General features: G+C 44.8%; 1 protein-coding gene across 1 annotated transcript; it reads left to right on the top strand.

Moving 5' to 3' along the window:
- The first annotated feature begins 4,258 nt into the window (after nucleotides 1–4,258).
- limd1a (LIM domains containing 1a) lies at nucleotides 4,259–22,658 on the top strand. Its single transcript, XM_030102749.1, has 8 exons — nucleotides 4,259–5,892; nucleotides 10,052–10,153; nucleotides 15,690–15,757; nucleotides 16,975–17,037; nucleotides 17,744–17,874; nucleotides 18,854–18,905; nucleotides 20,234–20,302; nucleotides 21,174–22,658. Exons 1-8 carry the CDS (start codon nucleotides 4,725–4,727, stop codon nucleotides 21,312–21,314), a joined length of 1,794 nt encoding a protein of 597 aa, XP_029958609.1. The 5' UTR covers nucleotides 4,259–4,724; the 3' UTR covers nucleotides 21,315–22,658.
- The last annotated feature ends 594 nt before the right edge of the window (nucleotides 22,659–23,252 follow it).

The following is a 23,252-nucleotide window of genomic DNA, read 5'->3' as shown; positions in this document are numbered from 1 at the left end:
ACCTCCCATTAGTCAGATGCTGACACTCTCACATGAGCTCAGACTCCGACTTTGAGGCCGGTCATTTTTCACGTTCTCTCCTTTCTCCCATAATGCCTCTTTCAGCATTGCACCCATGAGCACGGCTTCACACGTCTCCGTCTCCCACACGCCTCAGACCGACTCACGCCATCCCGATCGGCCTTATCGGTGCTTTTGTCCACCTCTGGTGCGGCTTTAAACCGCTCCATCTGATCCGTGGCCTCATGTTTGACTTCTCGACGCGCCGCTGTGCTTCTGAAGAGCCCCGTCCGATCGGTGGGTTTTACTCTTTGGCCACCGCGGCGTGGGGGGGTTTCTCTGCCGTTGTGAGCTTCATCTCCAGCAGTGCTTATTCATCACAGTCGGCCACCTATGACTCAGCTGTTGGCCTCGGCTCGCTACGCGCCACGGCCGCTGAAATGCATCCGCGCATCCACCCACTGACCTATCTTTAAAGCTGGTGTGAGTAAGCAGTTATCTGATACATAAGAGCGTTTGTCTGTCACAAGCTGCGGCGCTCTCATCTCTTTTCAGACTGAGATTCTGGTAGCTGCGCACGTCTGATGTTTCTGCCGGTTGCCGGTGTGTTGAACTTGAAGTGATTTGATCCATGAAAAATGCTCGTCACGTGTGGCGTGCAGAGTCAGCTCCTGTTTCAGGGCTTGTTTTTATTTTAATAGTATCAAGATAGCATCTTCCGTCTGATAAAATAATGCTGCGCTTCATTATGTGACTGATGTTGTGACTTTAGTTAAAGAAAGGGAGAAAAAAAAAACAACACATTCCTGCCTGATCTCGCTAACCTTTGCTTTTACTTTATCTCTGACCATCAGGTGACTGGAAAAAGCTCCGAGGACAGACAGAATAACAGGAAGAGAGATCCGGAATATGAGGAGCACATGCAGCCCAGGGCCAAAACTCCGCTCGCCATTCTCTGTAGCGTCTCGGATTACAGGGGTTTTTATCTCAAACAGATGCTGTCACAGCACAAAACACTGGGTGAGCGTTGCACAGAGGCATTTTATCTTCCCCTCTCCGTGTCTGACATATTTTCTTTCACACCTTCGGCCCGGCGATGCGAGTTAACCCATCGCATCCCTGGGAGCTCGTTATTAACCCCTGCTCCCTTCCCTTTGTGTCTCCACCGCTGCTCTCCTCACACCTTCCCCTCACTTTCCTCTGCAGCGGCGGCTGATAAACACGCCTGAACTTGAACTGGCCCCGAACAATAGGCTGAAGTTGCTGTGTCATTAAAAGGATGGCCGTTTTTAGATGCGGCAAACATGACAGGAAACAGTTCCCAGGCTGAAGTTGCCTCGCAAGACTTAAAGTGTGATCGTTCTGCACAGTGTTCTCGGTAAAAATGAGATCAGAGCTTTACTCATGCATTTCCTCTAATAATTAATTTTGTCACTGCGAGCCCCCAGGCTTCATTTAACACTTTTCTGCTCTGCAGTTTCCATGGCGACAAGGATCATCGACCAAACATACAATACTCTGCTGTGACTTACTTTTGATTTGGAATTTGAACCACAGCCGGAGCATTTTTTTCATTTTTTCCCCCCTGCACAGGAGATGTGCAGCATGACAACGATCTGTGACGTCCCCGGGAGGGGACGCCTAAATGCCACAGCTCATGATCCCTCGGGCCCGGTTAATGTGGTCATTCACGGATGCTTTGTGCGTGAGCTCATCGTTGTCAGCAGATTTTCACTAGTTGTGTTCAGGAAACAGCTGAACTCTGAGCGTGTGTGTAAATTCATGACACTTGCCAAAGTTGTTCGTGTATTTACTGCCTTTCTCCATGGTGACAGACCATTAGTCATGTTGGATCCGGCCATTTATTTACTGTATTGGCTCCATCCCATCGCTGCGTACAACAACACACATGGAAAATGGCATCTGCTCTCAGTCATGTGTCTGTATTGAAGATCATATGAAATCATCGCTGCAAAGAAGAAATGGCAAATATCGTACTGGTGTTGTCAGATGTGTTTTTCCCTCATCCACTCCTCTCATTTTATTCAGACTTAGGAGGAGTTTTCCGTTGGCTCCATCTGTTTTTATCCAGTCAGCCGATCAGCTGTCTAATTGAGCGCACAGCAGAGCAACTCATTACAGCAAACTCTGCCTGATTAAAGCTTAAACCAGTGAAAGCCACAAATGAGTGCTTTCCTAAACCTATTTGCAGAGCTATATGTTTTGAATAAATTCCTCAGCCTGACAGATGTTGCATGTCAGAGGCTTACTATGTTTGAACTACATCTCTGAAATGTGACGCAGAAGATGCCTTGTCTCTCCAGGAAGTGATTTGTGGTTGAGTGCTGGAGTTTTCCAGAAGTTATTGTCATCAGATGTTGGAGTCATTTGAAAAAGCACCACTTTTTGAATGCTGGTTAGAGACTAATGAGAATTTCAAATATTTGTGTTTATAATAGAGAATATAACTGTCACACTTGCGCTTCTTCTATTGCATTAACGTGTAATTTTATTTGGTATTTCTTTACAGTTACAATAAATTCACTTATAATAATGTGCATTGTCATAGAATATTCAATAGTTTTAAACACAACTTATTTCTGTTTATCCTTATAGAAAATGGCTCCTTCTACTTTTTTTTTTTTTTAAGGAAGAAGAAGAAAAAAAGTAAATAATTGACATGGTAATGTCAATATTATGGTAATGTCTTATTGGAACTGTTTCCTGAACCCTTTATCAGCAAGTAAACATATCTGGTAACATCCTATGTTTTTCCGGTTGCGTTCAAAATGACTGCAATGAGTTAATGACACAGACGGCGTAATGCACTGCTGTTTGTGAAGGAGTTTTAGAATGAGTCTAAATGATGCCAAAGTACAACCTGTCTGCTTTAAAGTTCTTAAAAGAAAAACTGTTGTATTTCACCTGTTTGCCCTGGAACAACAGTTATTTACTCCCAGTGGCAAAATATGACTAAATGAGTGATTTTTTTTTTTTTTTTTTACCATTTCAAATATTTTTTAGAGAGTGGAATATGAAGTGCTCGTTTTTTTTTTTAAATATATCGTTAATGTAATCCCCAAGTTCCTGTCAAGGTCCATGGGTCCTTTTGTTATTTTTTCCTTGAAGACAAACTGACTAGTTAACTTAAGCGATATTAATGTGTCAAAATAGGAGTAGTTCTTGTACTCTCAACCTGTGTGGGTGTACAGTAAGATCACAAACTGAGGAGCTATAGCGGTGTTTATGTGCTCATGAGCAGGAATTTGTGGCGTCATTTAGTTGGAAATAGAAACAGTAGATTACTGTAAATGCCCCCCACCGCTCCACTCCAACAGGTGTAACAGTACAGTTCTATGGCACTGTGCAAGTTGTTGTGAGATTCTGGTTTGTCATTTTTTGATATTTTCTACTAAAAGCCACTGTCTGTGTTAAAACCATTCTCAGTTTGTCAGTGGATGCTGTGCTGCGCTATCGAAAAGTTTACCATGTTAATTACCATGCATTGGTAAAACTGTTTAGACAGCAGGTTGAAACATGCAAGAGGAGACAATAACTCCTTCAAAGACATTACCCATCTCACAAAATATAAATCAATCATCAAAGTAACTGAATGGATGGAAAAATGTGCGAAGCCTAATTAAATATAGACTCTTCAAAACATTCTGCACAGCAGAAAAATACTGTTAAAATTATACTACATGACTGCCCTTTCTCTCTTTTTTTTTAAAGGATTAAAGGTGAGTTTTCTTTGTGTTGTTTTTTTTTTTTCATCCTTGTCATCTTCTGGGCCAGACTAGACCCTCTGGTGGGCCGGTTTTGGCCCGTGAGCTGCATGTTTGACACCCCCCTGTGCCAAAGCTGGAACCTTGCAGTGCAGTTTCCCGCCACAGATTCTCTGGAGTTTGGAAAGTGTCCCAGTATAGATTTCCTTTATGAAAATTAGATTTAGAGAACCTGAAAACAGTCTTGGAGTCCAGGAAACCAATATCCTGGATTATGTAATGAAGTTACATTACTGATTAAAATACAATTAAATAGTTTGCTTCGAGCAGAAAAGTTGTTTTAAAAAGTTTGCAGAGTGAAAATGTGAGTCAAACAGCAGTCTGAGTCAGCTGAAAGTTATTTTTAAGGACGACAGGGAGAGCAGGACGGCAGCCTGGTGGAGGGACAGAGGTCCGGCCTGTCCTCGCTGTGCGCGCTGCGCCTTTAACAACAAGCTGCTCCCTGTTTGCAGTCCAAACTGTGGGCCGGGGGCCAGGTCCGGATCTGACGCGGCTCCGACGCGGTCCTCCGTCCCGGGGCGACTCTCAGCGCACTTCCAGCCGCTCTCCGACGCTCCTCTCCGCTTTCTTTCGCTTCTATTTTCCACCCTGCCGGCGGAGCGGAGGCTGGAGTTCTGAATGGTTCCCCCGCCGGGACCGAGCAGCCAGAGGAGGAGGGGGCAGTTTGCGGGGTCGTGCGGGGTTTGTGCGGCTCGCTGTTATAAGCGGAGCTGAGCGGGACGGACGCGCACTTTCTCCAAACTTTTCTCTGCGCGCCGGGACTACAGAGGTTGGAAATATAAAAGGGGGAAAGTTGTCTCTTTTGTTTTCTGCCGGGACTGCAACTTCACTCCGGAGGACTCACTTTTTTTGTGTGTGTGATTTATTTTAAGTTCAACCTTCACCTGAAACAACTTTTTCTTGGAGCTGACGCGCATCGCCTTTCACCTTCTAAACAAAATGGATAAATACGAGGATTTAGGACTGGAGGCGAGTAAGTTTATCGAAGATTTAAATATGTATGAAGCGTCCAGAGACGGTTTGTTCCGGATGAGGAGGGATGCGGGGAATAACCCGGACTTTGAGGAGACGCGGAGAGTGTTCGCCTCTAAAATGACTAAGATCCACATGCAGAAGCAGCAGGAGGAGATGGCGAAGAACAGCCAGGCCATCAGGATGAACGGAGGTCACGGCGGCACACTTTACACCAAGGACCGGCCGCCCATCAACAGCTACAGACAGCCGGGGGAGGCGGCGGCGAAGCCCCCGATCCTGTCTGGCCCGGTGGCGAGCGCCGCCGCCGGGGGCCAGCACGCGCAGCCGGACGGGCAGAAGCAGCACGCGGCTGTGCAGCCCGACGTCCCGGCCGCCCGGGCGCACGGCTACGGAAACAGTTACGATCATAAAGAGCGTCTAGAGCCGCTCTCGCCCCAGCACAGCGCCCCTTCCCCGCCCAGTCCTGGAAACCATTGCGCGCCCACACATGCCCGTCATCCGGCGGCCTGGAGCCCGTCCCGGGAGAGCCAGCTCCCCCCGGCCCTGTCTGGGTCACCGGGCAGCGGGGCGTCTCATCAGCGCCTGCCAGAGCTTTCCACCATCAACAGTCTTCCGTCCCTGCAAACCCAGGGTGTCCAGGCGGCCGCCAGCCCCCCCTCCTCTGCTGGACCCACCAGGAGGTGGGCAGAGGAGAGCTCTGGCTCACCAAAGCCGGACCCCATCCCGGCCCTGCCTCTGAGCGCCTTCACAGGAGGAGCTGACTTCCATGTGCACCAGCCTGCGGCTCATTATCCGACTTCCAAACCCTCTCCCAGCCACAACGGCCTCGTGGCGGCTTCCTCTGTTCCACCTGCAGCCTCCGAGAAGTCCCAGCCCAAAGCCCAGTCCCCCGCCCGGAGCCCGGCCGCCGTCCCCAAGAGCCTCGGCCAGGGTCAAGGTCAGAGCCAAGGGCCCGCCGGCAGACAGGCCGAAGTCCCCTGCTCCCCTAAGCCGGTCCAGCTCGCCTGCCAGTCCCTGACCACCCAGCCCCCTGAGCAGGAGCAGGGCCCTTCAGCAGCTGAAATGAAATTAGAAGCCCTCACTAAGCGGCTGGAAAAAGAGATGGATGCCCAACCAAAGGCGGACTACTTTGGTAAGACGTCAGATTACCAACACCGACACGGGGGCCTCTGTCATTTTTCTGTCTGCTGGAATGACAGAGACAGCCACCCACAGTTCAGAACATAAACCCGTTTGTTTGGGATTTCATATCTATACATGCACACACTGTCACTCCGCCATGTCTCTGGTGGGTTTCCTTCAAACACAGACACGCTTGTTTGGTGTGTCTTTCTGAATGGCTTCATCGAGAGTGTCTCCCAGATGTTAAATGTCTTTGGGAGTTTTTACACTCAAGCCCAAATAAATCCACTTCTAGTGAAAGATGGCACAAGTTCAGAAAGACCAAAGTTCTTATCAGTGGTTCAACAACATAAATGAAGTGATTAGTTAGAGTTTATTCACCTCAATTAGATCTCGGCTTGTGATTGTCCTAATTTCATTAAATTTCATTGTAACCGCAGACCACGCTCATCTCCCAGCACTCTGTTAAGGCCTGTGCACATGTGGAAGTAAGAGTGTTGAAAAAAGTATGATGAATAAGCGCACCTTTGACTTTCAGTGTGGGCATGGTGGGAGGCATATGAAGAAAGCATTAATCTGTGGCTGCAGAGGCGGGCGGAGGGTGGAGGAGGGCGCCCATCATCAGCAGAATATCTGGTTTCTGTTCCTCATATCAGCGCTTGTAGCTCTTTAGCTGCTCTCCATGTGACTGGCAGAGCGTTGGCAGGAACCGGTTATAAACTCGGCTTGGCTGTGGGGTGAGTTGACACAGTTCTCAGACGTGCAAGCAGCGAACGTGCGCCATGTTTTTAAAGCCGACGCTCGCAGGTCATTCACAGAAATGGGATGTCCTGCTTCTCACGTGAAACACAACAGGATGGGAAACAGTGCGAGTCGGGTGATGTTTTGTTGGAGGCCACAGGGCATCCCATCGCACACACACACACCGCCCACCCTCGCCTCCTCACTGGAGGAATTTCCTGTTGGAAGGTCAAGATTATACTTCACAACTTTTCTCAGCCCCCCAACACGTACATATCGGTGTATAGACGGAGGTGTCCTGGTGTACGTCACCAAACACACCGAGCTTCATAAATAGCCTTGCGGCATGAATATCACGGGCGTGTGGGAGCGCACGGCGGAGGAGTAGGTTTTAAAGTAGCCCAGTATATATCTTTTCTCAGCCACACACACACACACACATTCCCACATCGCCCACACTCAGCTCCTATAAGGAGTTTCCCACCAGACCGTGGCTCATCCTCTGAGTCATGCTTCCACACCAGAATGAAAACTTGTGTAGGCTAGTTTGCTGCATGCGCTTCACTAAACTTCGTAAAAGGCCTTCATAATTATGCGCTGAAGTCTGTTTTCTCGTCTGAATTTCAAATATCTAACGAGCATTGAGATTGCGTTCTTTATTGTGGAATACAGATGCATAAACTCTGCTTTTGGAAGCCTCTGCCAATGCATCGGTGATATTTAGACGGTATCTAAGCTGGTTCCATATGCGGGGCTGAGTCCGTCTGACTTGCCATCTAAACACTTTGTTGACTGGCATAAGTGGAATCAGAGGTTCTGGGAATATGAGTTCAGTGCCAAGTGACTGCACCGGGGGAACGCCGAGGAATGTCTGAAGGAAGACAGCAAGGAATTTTAGAAATGAGGTCTCAAGGAACAAAAGGAAGGGGGAGCCTCGGGCGAGTTTTTTCGGGGCTCCTGCGGCGTGGCTGAATGGATCAGTAGACAAATGGGACAGATTTAGGGACAAGTTCTCGGATGCCTCTTTGTTCTTTGTCAAAAGAGCTTGAGAGGATGTGAGATTTATGGACAAGTTCATCCAAGAAGGGAGAAGTGGCAGGACATCCCTGCGTAACGCTGCCCTCCTCCTCCTCCTCCTGACTTTCATAGACACACGCACACACACACACACACACTCAGTGGAGCGTTTACTGTTGTGTTAAGATGGAGGATTAATTTATCCCATCTGGCTGTTGAGTGAAAAGCTTTGTCTTAACTGTTCCCAGGGATTCGTGGCTTGTGGCGGGCTTTTGGAGGCTGTTTTTTTCTCTCTTTTTTCCTGTTTAATGTATGAATGTGATCTTGTCTCAGCCCACATCTCTCTGCTGTTGAATAAAGTAGCTGTGGTAGTTGTAGGTGTGGCACCTCCAGCACATTTGTCTACAGTTGCATGTATAGTATTTCTGCTTTTACATGTCGACCATGTGGCTGATGTGCTGATTCAGGGATAAATATTTGAAGAAGCTGTTGTAAAGTTACAAAAACACCAACCGTATTACTTGAAATATTTGAGCTCATGTTGAATACTTTTGTAAAGTGTAGCTTTTTAGCATAGAATTGAATTTCTAATCACAGAAATGATAGCAGAAGCAGCTACAGGGTGTTTTTTTGGCGGGGGCCCGCGAGCGGCCAGCCACCGGGAGTTTTGACAGCTGGGCAAGGTGAGCGGCGGTGGGGGGAAAAAAGAGGGGAAAGGTTTGACTGCATATTTTGCTTCCCCTCCCCCACAAACTGAAAGCCAGTCTGTCCCCATGAATAATTACACTGTTATGGAATAAAGGACCCTGGCCAAAAAAAAGTGGATTTCTAGAAGCCGAACTGGCCGGGACTTTTCAATGAAAATACACAATTTTCACTCTAAAACTGAACTTTCCATAGTTTGTTGTACTATATACAAATTACGGGTGAAAATAAACTGGACTGGTGAGTGCACTGCAGTGTCTGCACACTGTTTCTGTACTGTGTTATTAGAGGATGTGACCTGAACAACCGTCGATCATTGATTTCAGCATTTTGACTGGATAACTACTTTATCGTGTGTCCATGTAAACAAAATAGCTTACATAACAGCAACATTCTTCTGCCTGCTATTAATATCCCTTTATCATCTCCCAATCTTTCCAGCCGTTGGGGCCCCCACTGATGTGTTGTGCGTGGCGGCATTAGGAGGGGCTCAGTTGCATTATATATATAGGCCGGTTGTATATTGTGTTACTGGGAGATTTGTAGGGAGAAACATTTGATGAAGGTTATAAAACATAACGGCGTGTTTTAGGAGGAGTCGGCCGTGTGATGCATGTTGGATACGGTGGAAACAGGAGTTTCTTTGTTAGCGTTCGAGGAGGAGCAGGGCTGGGCCGCTGCTGCTGCTCGCCGCTATTTCTCAGTCTCTGGGGAGTTTTTCTATTAAAAAAAAAAAAAAAAAAAAAAAAAAAACACACACATAAATAGGCTAATGCCAGTACACACACACGCACACACACACACACACAGTCTCCCACTAAGTGAAAAAAAAAAGTCAAGCCTCACTTTTCATCAGTGTCATCCCCGCATTTCCACAGTTTTCACTGCATGATTGGGTTCCTTTTATCGCACCGTATCATCTGATTGATATCGCGGCTCGCCGGCTACTCATTAGGATCTCCAGTGATGGACGGTCCAGATGTCAGCTGCCATAATACATCAAGTCACACAATGCACGCTCCGAGCCAGACTGGCAGGGAACCGCCATGATGAAAGGGTGATGCTTTTTCATCAGGTCCCAGCAAAGTGTTGCATCCTGAGCAGGTCTAGATAAGAGGAAAATAGCTGCGTGTTGATGACAGGCGGACTTTGTGTTGCTCAGGAGCTGTCCAAAGTCAAAGGAGAGATTATGTAATTTGCCGGGCATGTTCCCATGTGATCCGTGCTCTGCGAGGTCTGAATGCACACTCTTCAGTCAGCACGGCGGAGAAAGAGAGCCGCTGCTTCCATGCGTTTCCTCCTCCGGGTTCCTCTTTCTGACATGTTACATTTTCTCCGCACATTTGAGCTCATCCGCTTCGGCTTGAATGAGTGGGAGGATTTATATCAAGTAGACTCAAAGTGTTTGATATCAGGTCACACGAACTGCGAGTGCTGGGAGTAGAAAGCGCTTTGATTTTTATCAGGGCTTTTTTTTTAACAGAACCGCCGTTCGCTGAGCCAAGTCAAATAAGCAGCCGCGGATATATTTCCCCTTTCAGTCATATAGCTTACTGAATGGGCTCTACAAAGTTAGTTTTTCTTTGTTTCCACAAACTGACAGTGTATTCTGGTTTGTGGGTGTGCAGTTGCTTCATGTATGTTGTTTTTTTAAGTGTACTTTTCTTCCTGTCACTCTCTCTGATTTGCTGTTTTATGTCCTATAGGAGTCTGTGTGAAGTGTAATAAGGCCGTGCACGGAGCCAACCAGGCCTGCCAAGCCATGGGGAGCCTCTACCACGACAACTGTTTCACCTGTAGTGCCTGCAGTAAGTACACACAAACACGCACACACACACACACACACACACACACACCGTGAGTTAAGTAAAAGACATTGGCTCTTAAAGCTCCTGTCAAGGACCCCGAACCCCTGAATGAAAGTGGAGCCGCCTTCCTCAGTCATTCACAGCCTCAAGCTAAAACGCTTATTTAGGAATTACTGTCCTGTGCTGCTGGTGTTTGGCTTTTGGGCGTGCCAGTCACTCCTCCAGACCACACAAAGATACACACAGCGAGGATTTTAGGCTGAATTATTCACCTAGAAAAGTAGTTTTTTTTTGTTATTGGATCTGTGTCTTATGCAGAGGTTCACACTGTAAAGTCAGCTTTTAAAACAATAAACATGTTTGAGAAATACGAGCTCTATGGTGCTTCTATGGCAGAAATGTAGCAGGAGAACTGCTACAATGTAGCACCTATATCTATATCCTTTTAAGTTTTTTTTTTTGTTATTGTTGTTCTGAATCACCAACTTTACAATGTAACCAGTGCACTGTTATAATGGATGAAATATAAACTTAAAAGAAGTTAACAAAGTATCAAAAGTACCAAAGTTTAACTACTACTATTACAGTCATAATATGTAGATTACACAGTAAGACATAAGAAAAATAACTTTAAAACACAGAACTGAAATAGAATATTTCAAGCTTCAATGTATGTTAAATTGTATTTTTTGGGCTTTTTATTTGGGAGGCAGTTGAAATGAATATGTGTCTGAAATCTCCAGCCCCCTGTCTTGTCAGTTTTATTCATCCCCTGCTCCAGCACACAGTTTAAAATCAATATGGCAGCTTCAGGCTTCCACGTCTTCGTGATGGTGAATTTATTTGGGTCACCTGTGCCGCAGTAGGGAAGTACCTGCAGCATGGAAGGTGATATCTTAAAATCGTAATGTGAACGGGAGCTCACGGTTCTCACCTAAACCCAAACATCTTCTTTCTAGTGGAAGACTAAAACATGACTCCATAATTACAATTCTTGAAGAAAGTCAAGTGATTGCTGTGCAGCAATGATCGTAATCATCATTTCGCAGGTTTTTCAGATGATTTGCAAACTGCTGACTGTTCATTTCATTCTCTTCTCCCTCGTCATCCAGTTTTTACTGGAAAGGAGTTGCTGCTATTTTGCTATGAATTCAGACTTTGCAGTGATGTACTGCACTGTTAGGTTATAGTGCAGGTTTACTGTTTGTTTGACAGTATTGTGAAAAAAAAGTATTTGTCACTATATCATTTACATTTATGTGTATGTTGTGGTTCACTGGCAAACTCATCTGAAGTTGCACTTGCCAAGTCTTTCTGGGCGTGCTTGTTCATCTTAGATGACCAATTAAGTCCTGCAGGACCTCAGCTGAGGTTCCTGACCTCTGCTGCGCCGTCCACTTCATGGCTGCTCGGTGTCTTCATGCCTGAGAGAAGCACAGTCCGACTCTCTAATCCCACCAATTAAAATCTGTGTCCTAGTTATCAGATTGCGGGTATGTGGAGGATTTCTGGTATGGCGGTGACCCCCCCCCGCTACGCCTCATTATTTACATCACTCTGGACCGTACTGGTCACAGACATGAATGTGTGATTAACACGGCTGTCTTTACCCTCTGTGAAAGACAGGAAGTTAAAAAAAGAAGAAGAGAGAAATGTTATGACACTCCGTCGAAGCCGATGTCTGAGGTGGACAGGGAGACAAGGAGGCTTAAACGCCACATACCGCTCATAGCTCGCTCCACGTGAGGGCATTAGGGTTGTGTTTGCTGAGAGTGGCCCCGGAAAAAGCATCTCATCTTGGGAGGAATGCAGCCGCGGGGGGGGGGGGGCTTTGGCAGGTGGGGCTCCAGGAGGGACAGTAGGTGCTGTTATGTCAGCTGGACGTGAAGAGGACAAGCAAGCCATTCAGCGTGCGCCGCACAGCCACCGTACAGGGGAACCCTGACATGCACACACACATGCATATTCATTCCAGATAGCGCAATCACCATGCCACGTGTTTATTATGAAGAGCATTGTTTCTTCCTCTTCTCCACTGCTGTGCTTGTTGGGTTTCCTATCAAGCCTGCAGACCTCCACCCATGTGGTGGACAGAGGAGCTCGGGCTGTTTCAGATTCAGCTCTGCGCTGCAGGGGAGCTTCCCTCAAGGTTAATCATTACCCATGCTGCCATGCAAGGCTACAAGCAAGTTTCGGTTTGTGATCAAGCCCAGTTTAGATATTTCTGACAATAAAGTGAGATGTTAAACCAAAAATAAAGTGATATATTTTCTTTCAAGGTGATATTCTTATATTATCCTTAAGTTGAATTACATACGACGCTCAAGCTGTGCTGCACATCGTTACTGTGACCACGACACGTGATGCACAGTTTCTTCACTTTTAATATCAGGCCCGCATCCCAGCCGGGCCGCGGGCCTTTTCAGTGTCCTGAATCCACTGGTATGTTCACATCTGGTGGGGAGACTGTCGGGACCTTGACTTGACGTTCATTGAGACTGCCAGAAATAATCCCTGAAAATGAAGCAGAAGTGTCTCTCAGCTTAGCATGCAATGATTTCTTTAGTGTCAGAGAGAATGCCTCAAGGTGCTTCTCCATCTTAGATGAAATAAAACCACATCCAAAGCTAGAAAATGGTTGGACTGTAAAACCACTTGAGAGTTCTTAGCTTGTAAAATAAAGGATTTTTCTTTTGAGTCGACATTCACGGACTTTGCATTCAGCTGACTAACAGGGCAATTTCTCCTCTCAGTCATGCGGCTATCATCTGATCAATCATTTCTCGGGCTTGTTGCAAAAGAGCCAATAAAGTCCATTTTTAAAGTTGGTTTTGAATAGAGTTGCTCATTGCTAAAACGACTTACTTGACTAATTGACGAAGAGGAAGAACAGGGTTTAAGCCTCGACTGTTAAGTCATGGCATGGTCATTTTGAATTGCTTATTTTGTGAATAGGATTACATAAGGGAATTCATAGAATAGTTTAATTAGAAAGTGGCGTTGTGTTTTGTTATGTCCCTCAGGTGTTTTACATTTTTATGAAAGCATAGTAGTCCTAGCTTATTCTGCTGCTTTTTGAACCGTCAGTCCTGACTTTAATTAAGCTCTTATCTTTCCACAAAGCCTGGAGCTTTCCTTCCCTGACTTGCTGGGAAAAAAAAAGAAAAAAAAAGACAAGAATGTGAAGAGGAATGGAGCATAACTCATTTCCATCCTCATGATTCTTCCCTGCTTCCTTCGGGGATGCGGTTCCAAGACTGTCTGTCAGTAATTACCCCAGGCCAGTCGCACACCTTGGCCTGGTCGCACCGACTCGTCTCTTCTCGGTTGTCTGAGTGTCTCTTCCAGACCTCAGCAGCTGCATCTGTCCTCCCATCTTCTACGCTGCTTTATGCGACGTTTGGGTTGCAGGAGAGCCGATCCCAGCTGACTGTTGCAAGGCGGGATGCGCTCTGGGAAAAGACTGAGAGACACAGGAAGGCTCCAGACCTGGGCTGAAATGAGGCACACGCTGTGCATTAGTGGCTAATGACCACTAAAACACCGCGCAGGGCTCAGCTGCCACGTTATAATTATGATCCTGTTTTTTTAAGATAATATGTTTGCGACTAACCAGTTCTGTCGATATGCCCCATTGATTTAAAAAGTGGCTGTTTGCCCTTGTTTCTCTGCAGTGAGTATAAATCAAGCATAAAAGCAAACAAAGAATAGGAGACTGGATGGCTTCTTGAAAAAGGCAAGAAAATAGCCCTGTTTCTCTTTTTTTTTTTTCTCAAATACACTGAATAAAGATTTTAGTGGAAGAAAACAGCACAGCCTGATAGACTGCACTCTTATTCCACGTACTGAGGCTGAAATAGCCTTTTTTCATTTGGTAGGTTGATTGTACTGATCTGTGGGTCAGTTTACACTTGCAACACGAAATGTTTGCGGCGTCTCTGCAGGCCAAAGGGTTCCATGTGGCCCTCTTGTTGCCCCAGACCGGCTGGATGAAATCACTGACATTTTAGGAATTAGAAAATAAATATACGTGAACCATTCCATTCAGCTGTCTTGCTTTCATTCTGACAGGTAGTTTGATTTTTCCTCAGTGTCCAGAGTAAATTCTTCCTCATGTCGATGAGCAGAGACAACGGTTGTCTCCGCTCAGAAAAGACAGTTCACAGGGTTCACAGGACAGAAACAGACCGATACAGGATGGGGAGCGTTAACGTGACGTGAACGTCCAAGTACTCCAGATTCTGTCGTAAAGTCTTGTGGTTGGTTTGTGGAGAACAAATCGCCGTGTTTGAGCATTTACATCATAATTACCAGACGAAGCATGGAGATACAAGAACTAAACGAAGAATGGAAAACAAGAATGAAACACTGTTACTTTGTATGTGCAGATAATGTAGCGTATCGCTTGGCCCCTGGGGAAAAAGGATTGCAGACCCCTGCTCTGGAGAGACAGACAGACAGACAGACAGGATGGAAATAGTGTGGATAGAAATAATCAGGTAAACAGAGCATGAGACATAGGCTGAGAGATAAAGAGAGCCGCTGTCCACTAAAATTAACCCCTCCTCCCCCTGCTGTCCCCTCCCTCACCTCCCCACTTGGAAAATGTGAGGAATGCTGCCTCTTCCTGTGGGACCTGAGCAAGAATAACTACGTGAAGTTGGCTGAAACGTTTTGAGTCCTTGCATATGTACTTGTGTGAGAATCAGGTACTGCTGGTGTTGTGCGGACTTCCGTCAGTTCACACGTCCCCATGAACTGTCTCTAAAAAAACCAAGTGTGAACAGCATTGCATTTTCTGGTGGCAGCATGTATTTCAGGTAAGGCATTGCTTAAGGTCAAAGTTAGGCTTGATGTATGTTTGGTGACAGACATCCGACTGTTTTCCTGCAACAACAAGAAGCACGTCTGGATCCGAGACAGAGGAGAAAACAAAGAAGCTGAATAAAACCACTAACAGGACAGGTGTAACACATTAAACGCTGCTCTATTCGTGGCAATCACAGGGCAGAGTCGACAACGACCTGCCGTTCTTTGTTCTTTTTCTTTTTTTTTTTTTTACGCATGCTGGGCACGCTTCCTCTCTGCCTGTCTACAGTCTGGATTATGCTTTTTATAGCCACACACACACACACACACACACACACACACACACACAAAGGCATATTTCCATTACTGTGGAGGACATTGGATTGACATACATCTATTTCCCAGGGACTCGGTCGATCCTTTTACTATAACTTCCACACCATAGTTCACTTTGTTTGATTTATATGCGCTGGATTTAGCAGGGTGTGATAAATATTGCAGGAGGGTTCATTACCTGAGAATGGTTTCAAATAATTACAGTGTACCTCATATCAATACTCTCATATCTGTTCTCTGAGCTTTGTTGTTACGTTTTCCTTTATTTGTCAGATTTAATCTCCTTTTTTTTCCCCAACACTTATTATACTAAAAGTGTTTTGAGTTTGTTGTAGCGCATTTCTGACGAAAAGCACAGTAACGCTCCAGGCTTCTCTGTCTGTCTCTTCAGGTCGGAGGCTGCGAGGTAAAGCTTTCTACTATGTCGGAGGGAAGGTCTTCTGTGAAGAGGACTTCCTGGTGAGTGGTCTGGATGCAATCAATATTTAGTGCACCGCTGCTGAGTGTGTGTGTTCCGGAAACCTTTGTTGTGACTTCAAATTTACTTTAGGGAGAGAGTCTTTATTTATTCATAGTGTATGTGTTTATATATATCTTTTCTGAATACCACATTATTATTCTCTCGTTAGTGAAACTCCTCTCACATTAGTCTGATAGCTAAGTGTGAGCTCGTCATCGACCTGCTGACCGAGGTTCAGACCTCTGGTGCAGGCGGTTCATATCAGTTCGCTCCCTAAAGTGCAACTGGAGGAAGGTCAGTAACTGGAGACGCTTCTCTGCTCTGGTTTATTACTTGCAGGACAGTCAGCCTGTTTACACTGGTGCACTATTAAGCGCATCGCAAACAAATTCAAACTTTCACTCTATAATCATGAGATGCATACAAAGTGCTGCTAAAATCCTCAGGTACAGTTTGACAGTCTGTTCCAGGTAGCGTACAGACATTTGTTTTCCTGAGATATTCTATTATGTCTGTGCATGTTTACCCTTTTGTATGAAAACCAGTCTAATTGCTCTTCCATCTAAAGCTCTGAACCACTTAATTGAAATAACATTATTGCAGGATTAAAATGGCTCTGGCACTGCTCCCTGCATGCAGAGTTAAATACAGATAGTTTTGCACAGGAGCGGTTACCATGGCTTCCCTGTACTCATAAGTGTGTTATGTATATATGGAAGGCGGGAGGGGCGGGATTTCCTGTTTTATCCTGTACTGCTTTTAAATGCTGTTGTGTTGCTTTTAAATTGTATGAAGAGTGTTATACAAATAAAGACTGATTTGATTTGATTTATTTCAGTCATACAAAACAAAACGATCTAATTATTTGAAGAGTGTATGTCTAGTCGGCGTAGTTAAACCCAATTCTCAGCCAACCACACCACTACTGACGTTCAGTGGTTTTCTTAAAGTGTGTGTTGTGTGTTTTATGATAAAATTTAACTCTAAAAAGCAAATAATGTTCAATGGAGAGACTGTTATGTGTGTCTTCAATCAGTTTTAGCTCAAATGCATGTGCTTAACCAAGCAGATGTGTTCAGATGGTGTTTGGCAGAAAGAGTGGAGGTTTTTTTTTTTTTTTTAATGCTCCAAAGGAAACAAAACTGGGGAATTCAGTCATGTATTCAAGAAATCGTTTCCAGTGACTTTGCTATTAATGTTTTATTTCCTGTCACAGTACTCTGGATTCCAGCAGTCTGCTGACAAGTGCAACGCATGCGGACATCTAATCATGGACATGGTAAGTGTGTGTGTGTGTGTGTGTGTGTGTGTGTGTATGTGTGTGTGTGTGTGTGTGTGTGTGTGTGTGAGCCAGGTAAAACCATTTGCTGCACCATGAGCATGACACTGACCCCAAACTGCTCCCAGTGAATGGACAGAGCACTTTACATAGGTGCCACCTCCATCGGGGTGTGAATGTGTGTGTGTGAATGGGTGAATGTGATTAACAGTGCAAAGTGCTTTGGCGACTGTTAAATCAGTGGAAAAGCGCGATCAGAGTCAAATCCATTCGAGAGCCTCTAAATGTTCTTTTTTCAGCAGACATAGTGAAGAAAATGACTCGTTCTCATTGTTGTCGTTACACAATAGACGTTGTTATTGTCACACAAAAGATCATTTGTCTTCATCTCACAATTAGCTGAAAAACACAGCTTGTGTCCTGAATTGCGGTATTTTTCTAAAAGGTTTGTTATTGAGATTCATCAATAAACCAAGTACTCTTGAAGCTCCTACTCTCACTTATTGCAATACTGTCTTATTCTTTGCTGCCATGATAATTCACTAAACACAAAGGGATTGTTAAAGGCCGCCTTCAATGGTTTTAATTCACTCATTGATTATTTTCTTTTTTTGTACAGTCAGTATGAAAAAAATATGTAAGAGCACTAGTAGCTGGAGAGATAAGGTATTAATGTTTCATTTACTGGACTCATTTGTCTGGGCAGATCCTGCAGGCCCTCGGGAAGTCGTACCACCCCGGCTGCTTCCGCTGTGTCATCTGTAACGAGAGCCTTGATGGAGTGCCCTTCACCGTGGACACTGAAAATAAGATCTACTGTGTCAAAGACTACCACAGGTGAGTAAAACCTGCTACTACTAAAAGAACACAAATCAGGATTTATCCGTGCTAAATTAGTTAAATACCACGGCGAAGGAGAAAAAAAAAAACATGTCCTGGTTTCAGATTCCCAGTGAACTGGCAGCGTTTCCACTTAGCTCTCCTGCTCTGCTGTCGGATCCGACTGAGAAGGCCTGCGCTGGGTTGACTGAGTTTCCCTGCCACGTGTGGCAGACACATGAGAAGTTTAGTCTGGCATGAGAGAAGAGGGGGGGAGGAGGGGGGGTAGAAATCACTGTCCAGTCGGAGGTGTGAAGCAGCGTGCGGCCAGAGCTGCTCCTCTCCGAACTGGACAGATCAATTTCTTTTTTTAAATCTGTGTGTTGCGTGAGAATAAACTAATGCTGGGTCCATTTAATACGTACAAAACCTGGACCGTCAGCGGTAGCACCTGTAGTCCCTCAGCAGCAGCTCTTTTCCAGCTGTTGGTCTCTCTGCCGGGACGGCGTGTAGCGGCGCAGCCGAACATATGGCCCACCCCACACACGTCCCCCCACGCTGATGAACTCAGACCGTATTGTGTATACAGTTATGTGTCTGACTGTTCCCCGTAGTCCTGCTCGTCCACAATGAGAGATCCTCTGCTATTTCCGCAGACATCCAGGTGCCAGCCATGTGTGTGGAAATAATGAATTCAGCTTGGCCTTTTCTCTCTTCTGCTTGATGTTGGATTTGGGGAACCACTTGTGTGAGGGAGAGAGAGCTTGCACATCTGCAAACCTGGCATCTCCCCTGCTCGGTCTGGATCTGTGAATGTAATCAGAGAAGGAGGCGAGAGCCTCAGCAGCTTTCAAGTTTAGAAGAGGGACTCCATGTATAATTTCTGATCTTTAAAGTCTGGATTTGAATTCAGCTCCTTTATGGACTGCTCTTACTCGATTTGATATAGTCTAAGCACGCTGGTGAGACTGTGTTTCTTCTCATCTCTCTCTCTCAGGGTCCTCGCTCCTAAATGTGCTGCCTGTAACCAGCCCATCCTTCCTTCAGAGGTGAGATGCCTTTTTAACAGAGATTTCACTCGGACGATTTTGTGACCCACTCCTAGTTAAGAAGCAGTGTTAACAGTTTGTCATTGTAACTCTGACAGAAAACACTATACATATATGTGATTAGTCAGATGAAGCCAGACTGTAGGAGAATCATTTAGTTTTTCATTTCATCTTCCTGGAAAAAAATGGTAACGTATTATACATGGTGATGGTGTGATTATGATAAAATGTTGGTTGTCTTTTTGTTGTTGTTGTTGTTGTTGTTGTTTTGAGAATGAATATCTGGCAGTTCACAAGAAGACAAAGAGGCTAAAGACAATGAATAACGTCAAGCAGGGAGTCCAAACATGTGGGCTGCGGGCCGAGACTGGCCTGCTAAAGGGTTCAGTCTGGCCAGCAGGGTGATTTACAATGTGCAAAAATAACTATCAACATTAGAAATTGTATTATTGAAACTATTTGTCACTGTTTCAGTGAGAGTAGCGGACATGCAGTGACACATGCGAGGCTGAGATCTTCTTGGGTTTCTATGTAGAGGGAAACATGTCTCATGAAAAGTGGGGACTGTGGTGGAGCTCACGACCGAGAACAGCCACTGTGAAGTTTAACAGGATGTTTAACAAAATGTGTGAACTGAGACGCGTAATGCAGTATCATTACTGAACTGTGTAGATCCTGCTGCTTTCTGATGCTGCATGCACGATGTGTAGTTAACTCAGACAGTGACTTCTGCATCAACTGAATGAAAGAACTTTAACTTAAAAAAAAAGTTTAAAGTTATATAAAGTTGGGTTCTTGCTTCCAGGTGATGCTTAAGAAAAGCCGTCGATTCGCTAATTTTAAGACCAACATTTTCATGAGCCCACAAAAGCAAGTGTAGCTTCTGTTTTCACATTGTGACAACAACAGAACACTTAATATCAGCCTGTTTCCCATCAGGCAGTGTGTCAGAGCATCATAAGCTCTACCGTCTCTCAGCTGTGGCTGGATTTGGCGGGTATGAGGCAGATACACAGAGCCGAGACATGCAAGCTAAGAAACAGAAAAATTCAAGAGTTACAGAGTGAATTTGAGGGCTGTTCGTTCAACAGTGAATCCAGAAGACTCAACAGTGTTTTCACAGAAAGAGGTGGTTGTTGATCACTCTTGCTCCAAAGCTGTAACACAGAGGAGTGTTGTAAAGTACAAACAATTCAATTCCTGCCCTTCATCAGTGTCCTCACGCCTTTTATTGATCTTGTGGAGACTGAGGAGTTGAACAGAGTGGGGTGGCGACGGGCTTCCTGGTGAGATGTGCTTCACCTGCGTTTGTCTGATTTTCTTCCCAGGGCTCTGATGAAACCATTCGAGTTGTGTCCATGGACAAAGACTACCATGTGGAATGTTACCACTGTGAGGTGTGTAAAAAGAGAAAAAACAACTCTCTGAGACGGCATCTGTTCAGTGGCTCTTAGCCAGGGAGCCTCTGAATGCCTCATTCATTCATTCATTCATTCATTTTCCACCGCTTTATCCCTTTCGGGGTCGCGGGTGGCTGGAGCCGATCCCAGCTGCTGTGGGCGAAGGCGGGGTACACCCTGGACAGGTCGCCAGTCTGTCGCAGGGCTGACATATATAGACGAACAACCATTCACTCACACATTCATACCTAGGGGCAATTTAGGGTGATCAATTAACCTACCATGCATGTTTTTTGGACCGTGGGAGGAAGCCGGAGTACCCGGAGGGAACCCACGCACACACGGGGAGAACATGCAAACTCCACACAGAAAGGCCCCGAGCCCCGGCCGGTATTTGAACCCAGGACCTTCTTGCTGTGAGGCAAGAGCGCTAACCACCGCGCCACCGTGCGGCCCTCTGAATGCCTCATTATGAGAAATTATAATGAGTCGATCTTAATTACAGTCTTGGTAATTATCCGTTGCTGAGAAGTGCAGGTATCCAACACCTCATCATCCATATCTCACCATTTTACTTAAGTGCTTCTTCCTTTTTTTCAAAGTCAGACTGGCAGCTATATGTTTCTCTTTATCCAGATATAATCAGCGAGCTCTGAGAGGAGGCTGCCTGTAGATTTACTATTCGCTGCTGTGTGATTGTGTGTTTTGATTTTTTTGGATTTTTATTTCAGGGAGTAGGTTTTTTCAGAGTCTTACGCACATACATCACATAACAGAAACCTCATGTCGAGCGATGGATTGCGTCTCCTGATGTCAAAGGAGTGCCGACCTCCGCTCAGCCAGTTGTTCCTGTGTTTGTGCTGCTCAGGACTGTAAGATGGAGCTGAACGATGAGGAGGGTCACCGCTGCTACCCTCTGAACGGCCACCTCCTCTGCCACTCCTGTCACCTGAAGCACATCCAGCCTGGCTGCCCCTCTCCTGTAGCTGCTACCTCCTCCGCCTACTAACTGCTGCGTGGGACGTGGGAGACACCTGGTGGACGCCAGCAGGACACTGCCCGAGCTGGAGCGGATATTTACAATTCTTGTTGTAGAGGGTTGATTTAGTTCAATGCATCACGTGCTACTATTGTTTGATGCATTTTTTTTTCTTTTTTGACAGGAAATTTAATGAAGTGTCCTTATGGGTCTGACCCAGTGATGAAGTATTGTGATAAACCAAAGCCAGTTATTTGAATGGATTGAAGAGTTGCATACTGACTTTGAAGAAGTGTCTCTTTATGGTTATTTTTACAGAAATATCAGTTGCATTGGCTGTGTAAATATCATACAGTCTGCTCATTTTAGAGGATGTGTGCCTTCTACTTTACAATTCTACCGAGAAGCTTTGATTCACTGCACGAATCAATGCAATGATTTACAGAGAGTACATGGCATCAACAAATCACAGGTACCTTTCACTCAGATACGAAGGATAATCTGCTCCGTCATTCACTGAGATGAAGAATATGCAATGTTCGTAGGATTCTCACAAGATGTTCTGCATCACGATTATCTCCACACTGGAAGTAGCATGACTCCTTGAACACAATTCTAACTGATGTGTATTAAGATGCAGGAGAAGGGTTTCTTTTTTTCTCTGTTATAGTCATTGACTGTGGTGTATACAAACTGTTCATTTTCCTTTCAAGTTGATGATCTGCATGTTTGGGAATTCCACAGTAGATTCTCAATCTGTACACAGTCAAACTTGGAACTTTGCAAACTGCAATAAATTATAACAAACTAATACTCATTAATTTAGCTGCCACATAGCAACATCAAACAGCCTCCATCAGCTACACCTCTCTGAGCTGGGGGTCAGCTCTAAACTTTCTGGATCACTTCATTTTTACATTAATCTGGGCACACATGGATCTGTTGTTTGTCTCATACAGTCTGTTCTTGGCACTTACAGATAGCAATGTGATTTTTTCTATGCACCCACTCAGACCTTCAAGGCCTATCGTTATGTCAGTCTTTTATTACGTTGGCAAACATGTTTTAAAAAAATATTTATATTAAAGGTAATCATTACCTGTTACACTTATCATTTGCCTTAGTTTTGTTTTAAAATTTGCTGTAAGTCTGATTAATTGCTAATTTGATTTGCTCTGTGAAGGACAATTTTGCTCTCATACCTTTGAAATCCAAATGTTCCTATGTTGTCTCGTCTGGAGTTTACTAACTTAATACTTTATTGCTTGTCATTTAAAGCCCTTATTCCATAGCCAACTGTAGAGTCAATTAAAAGGCATATAACTATGTGCTGTATGACTGTTTGAAAGAAAATATTTAATAAAGAAAACATTGCAATAGACCAACTGGTTATTTGATTGTGGGAACAATCTCAATCCAGCCATCTTCAGAGCTACATCATCCAACTTATGGCTGCAATGGACTGGAGCTGATCCCAGCTGACAGTACGCCAAGAAAAGATACACTCTACACTCATTTTAAAATCTTTGTTCACCCAATTCTTTTATTAAATTATTATGCTATCACACTGCTCGATTTTTTTGGATCGAAGTTTGTTCAAATGAAAGTCCAAAGTGCTCTTATTCAAAAACCCTGTAAAGTATGAGTTACACATTGTATTTTTTTTTCAAATAAACTTTATTGAACACGTATACAACATACAAACACAGTTAAAATAACTATATTCAAACTGCCAGGAGGGTTGGATGTTAAACCATGAAAACAAGTGCTGACAAAATAGTTGTATTGTCTATAGAGAAAATCCAAATAACCTGTTACAAAATGCGTCAAGGTAAAACGCAAAAGTATATAGCACGATTCATGTAGTAGTGTTTAATGTGTCATTTAAAAAAACTCACCAATATATTATTATCATTTAAATCTCCAGTAATGTGATGATTTGTGTAATGCCAGTGTTCGCACGAGAGG

This window comes from Salarias fasciatus, chromosome 11 (assembly GCF_902148845.1).
Source record: "Salarias fasciatus chromosome 11, fSalaFa1.1, whole genome shotgun sequence".
Classification (NCBI taxonomy): Eukaryota; Metazoa; Chordata; class Actinopteri; order Blenniiformes; family Blenniidae; genus Salarias; species Salarias fasciatus.
Note: the sequence above shows the minus strand (reverse complement) of the source record. Positions and strands in the feature narration are given on the sequence as shown.